The sequence below is a fragment of the Gastrolobium bilobum genome, unplaced genomic scaffold (assembly GCF_033153095.1).
Source record: "Gastrolobium bilobum isolate Gb01-03AN ecotype WA unplaced genomic scaffold, APGP_CSIRO_Gbil_v1 utg8213, whole genome shotgun sequence".
NCBI classification, from domain to species: Eukaryota; Viridiplantae; Streptophyta; class Magnoliopsida; order Fabales; family Fabaceae; genus Gastrolobium; species Gastrolobium bilobum.
This window is the reverse complement of record NW_026899950.1, coordinates 71,965-76,436: the sequence shown is the minus strand read 5'-3', so window position 1 is coordinate 76,436 and position 4,472 is coordinate 71,965. Positions and strand designations below refer to the sequence as shown.

The 4,472-nt window shown below is 38.3% G+C and overlaps 1 protein-coding gene across 1 annotated transcript; it reads right to left on the bottom strand.

Moving 5' to 3' along the window:
• Positions 1 to 2,950: 2,950 nt before the first annotated feature.
• Positions 2,951 to 3,769, bottom strand: LOC133294343 (probable protein phosphatase 2C 80). Its single transcript, XM_061492995.1, has one exon. It carries the CDS (start codon positions 3,767 to 3,769, stop codon positions 2,951 to 2,953), a length of 819 nt encoding a protein of 272 aa, XP_061348979.1.
• Positions 3,770 to 4,472: the final 703 nt, after the last annotated feature.

Genomic DNA, 4,472 nt, shown 5'->3' with positions numbered 1-4,472 from the left:
GCAATTTTTGGCTCCTTAAGAGCATAAGAAAAGAATAAGAAACCAGTTAAATAATAGCACAGAAAGGGAAAACTTACATGTGTTCTTCTCACCAGCTGATTTGACCGGCTAACATTAACATGGAAATCCAAACATTTATACTCAAATTGTCTCTAGGACACCTATACTAACATGTTTTACCTCACGTCAATGTCTGTAGTTGATATGCCACAGGTTATACTTAATGGCAATCCAAACATTTATTATGAAACTGAGTTAATAATAAATGCTTGACACTTGGTCTTACGTACCATAACCATAAGGATACCATAGCAACTCTATGCTAATTTATATTATAATTGAAATCTTGTTATAAACTTGAGTCCTCACGTTCAAACCACTTCAGTAGAAATATCAAAGAGTCCTCAGCTGCACATAAAGTTTCATTAACTTAATCATATATGTATATATTTCAAGGGGTCAAATTCAATCCTCCCTCCAGAGAAAGGAGTAACATGCTAATTGTTTTTTAAATTCCCCATTTTACATCAAATGTTACAAATTGAGTTATATAACTTTTATCATTCAATATGTCATTTAAAAATAAAATAAAAAATACAGTACTCCCTTTTTTGAGAGAGTACCAGAGTAAACCCAATATTTCAAAACAAAAGGGATACTAAATGATAAAAGTATAACCTGTCCTCTTATCACCATTGTTCTGATTGTCAGATGAAGTATTTGAATACGAAAATCCAACTCCAACAGGAGAGTCAAGAAAAAGAATGTTGGCAGCAACAAAATGCACAAATGGTTAGACATAATTGCATCTTTGCACTTATGAAGGTTATTTATTTATATTCTTAGGTTCTCTGAAAGAGTCTGAGCTCAGAGTGTGCAACCAGTGGTGAATTTGGCTGTTACTTTGCTTATCAACTTAAGGATGCTACTATGGAGTATCAGTGTTTTTGTAGAAGATAAGGTTCAGTGTTAAATGAGGGGTGAATCTCGTGAGGAAGAATGGGAGAAAAATAGGGGAGTGGAGTGAGTGTTTCTAATGTCAAAGGTTCAACCCTTTGCATGCGTTTATGCCTTATATAGTGGTGTAGGAATGGAGTGTGTGGTGAGTCCCGGTAAAGGAGGCCATATCGAGATTGGGAGTGTCGTATTTGATACTACGATCATCATTTTAAGTGATGTGGTGCATTTAATGTGTAAACAGGGCTGTGGTTACTGTTTGTGTTATGCTAATAAATGAGTACATGGTAAGCAGAAGCAAGATTCCTATTACAGTTATTTCAATAGAAAGAACAACTTCTTGGCAATTTCTATTGAAGGATATATTATACAAAGCAGCTTAAGTTAATATAAGCACTAGACAGAATTAAAGAAACTGAAAAACAATGTGCAAGAAGCATAATTACACACTTGTCACTATCAAATAAACATTAAAAGCTCTAGAGGAAAACAATATCTGCAGTAGGCATAGGTAAACACTTGTCAATATGAAATAAGCATTGAAAAATCTAAAGGAAAACAAAGGAGTGCAGGAAATTCAAGTGTAAATGGAGGTGTGGGTGAAGAAGTCCCGGATTGGCAAAGATGGAATAAAGTGAGTACCATACAAGTAAAAAAGACTTACATAGACCCAATGCTTAAGCCCTTAAGGTTTTAGGCATAAATGTGTATTTAATTTATTTTTTGGCAAGCACATTTTATATATCTCAAAGATTGTCCTGAACAAAAAAAAAATGTTTAACTAGGGTTATAGATTGTATTGTCACTCACCTTGATTCCAAGAATAAGGATTCAGGTAAAAGGTCTTGCCATCTGACTTTATATGTGTAAAGAACCAATTCAACCCAAAAGTTTAAGCTGTTGGGTGAGGCTACATTAATGGTTTTTATATATTTCAACACGCCCCCTCACACGAGAGCCCACTGGGCTTGAAGGATGGACAATGCACAAGCCCACCTACCTGTGCGAACAAAGAAATTCCACTTCAAAGAAAGTGGGGGCGGCGAGAATCGAACTCGTAACACGAGGCTCTGATACCATGTAAAGAACCAATTCAACCCAAAAGTTTAAGCTGTTGGGTGAGGCTACATTAATGGTTTTTATATATTTCAACAATATGAAAAGGGCCAATTTCCTCTGCCTCCCCATAAGCAATGGATGAACATCCAGGCCCTGCACAGACCCCCAAAGAATGTTGCATTTTAATCCTAATAATAACAAATACTAACACATAGTGATTACCACATATTCCACAACACAACAATAATCACAATAAGGAAAAGTAGCCAAAATGAGAAAGATTAAGAAACCATCATAGTGAAAAAAAGCCAATGACAAACCACCAAAAAAAAAAAAATTGAACCAAAAGGAAATAATGAATAATGCTTTTTAACCTCCATTGAACCATAAAACAAGGGGTTTGGAGTGAGGGTCTTCTTGAGCCTCAATGAACCAAGAGAACAGTGACCTCCCAGCTTGGTCATTAACAGTGACATAACCAGAATAGTGTTCAAAGCTGATGTTAAAGGTTTGACCTGGGAGCCAACCAACCCTGTCCAGGCGTTGTTGAAGAAATGGGTCAGTTGAAGATGTTGAGCATACCAAAAGACTGAACCATGTGGTGCCTATGGCTAAAGTTTGAAACCACCAAGAGTGTGCCATTTGTCGGACACTGAGGCTGTGTGGCTCTGTCTGAGTTTTTGGTTGGAGATAAGAGATCTTATTCCATTACATTACATGTGCTTTACAGAAAGTATGTGCAGATGTAAAACACAATCTAGTTATCAATTGTAACACCAGATGTAAAAGTCTATATTAATCCCAGGCATGAAAAACAAAGTTAAGTTACCAATGAGAAGGAAGTATATACATCAATCAAAGGACTAAACAACTTCATACATACAAGTAATCAAATGAGAAGGAAATATTACAAAACTCAAAGGACTAAACAATCTCATACTGTAATTTGAGCCACTAAAACAGTGATATCATCTTTCTTTCCACCCACGTGATTACGTCCTTCCCTCTGAGAAGCATCTTGAAAAGGGGTTCGACCATCTTTGGACAAGGAAAAGAATAGAGCAACATCTGCTATGTGCTCAGCCAAATCATTGACTCCCAATATTCCATCTGACCAGCTCAGAATTTCTTCAATAGCATCAGCGTACAAGTTATCAAAAAGTCCATCACTTCCTAACACTAGGATATCCCCTGCCTCTACCGCAATCTTATACTCATATGCCGAGTCTGGGCGGTCACTACTCTTACTGTTCCCCAACTGAAATGGCGTGTTGAAAGAGTGTTGTTGGAAGGGTGATTGAAACAAAAGCCTATTATTTATAAAGAACATTAAACCACTATCACCCACATTAACCCCATGCAACACCCCTTCCTTCAGAGTAACAATAGATGTCGTGGAGGAACCTTTAGCTTTGGTATTCAAGAAAGCATCGTTCAACATTTTTCTTGGATCAACAAAGCCTTTTTCTGATTGAAGTTGAACAGCATTCACAGCCTCTGTCATGAGCTCTCTGGCATATTCACCAGAATCGGTCCCTTTCTTGGCCCAACCACCGATCCCATCAGCCACACCCATGGTTCGTTGTTCCTCACAGATGAAGAATGCGTCTTCTCCCATTGGTTTCTCTGGGTTATCCTTTGGATAGTAGAATTTCCCAACAACCATCTTCAACACCTTCAACCGTTTCTTTGGCTTTTCTTGATCACCAGCGTATTTATCACATTTATCACGAAGACGCTTCTTGATAATCATCTTGGAAGGTTTCAAATTTCAAAGAAAAGAACAGATCGCGCAGAGATAGAAAGACAGAAATAAAGAAATAAAAGACTCAACGGCTATAACAAGTGTTTGATTCGACCGAATTGAGTGTGGCTTGGGTTTGATGAAAGAAAAGAAATTTGATAAAAGAGATGACAGAAAGAAAAGATGTAGTTACTGCAAGAGAGAAATAAAGAAACGACAGAAAGAAAGAAAAGAAAAGATAGCGCAGAGAAATAAAGAAAGAAAGAAAGAATTGAGTGTGGGTTGGGTTTGTGTAACGCTCGGCCACTTGCAAGGATCAATGACTGTCCCCACACACTAACACGAGACTTTTCAGTGTGCTTTGTCCTCACTCGCACACTTCTCGGGAAAACTTCCCAGGAGGTCACCCATCCCAAAATTGCTCCAAGTCAAGCACGCTTAACTGTGGAGTTCTTCCGATCCGGGCTACCGAAAAGTAGATGCATCTTGTTAGTATAGGTAGTACCAATTAATTCTTATAAGTCATTCCTAACTGTACCGTCCCATACCAGCACAGTCTCTGGAATCCCTCTCTTTCGGGTGTTGATTCGATTCATTCATGAACCCCCAAGCTGCAAGATTTGGCATGAGCCGCTCATTGTCCGTGCCCTTTCGCACCGGCGATCAGTCCCTGCCCTTGCCAGCTCTTGGGATGTTACATGCCCACCAGCTT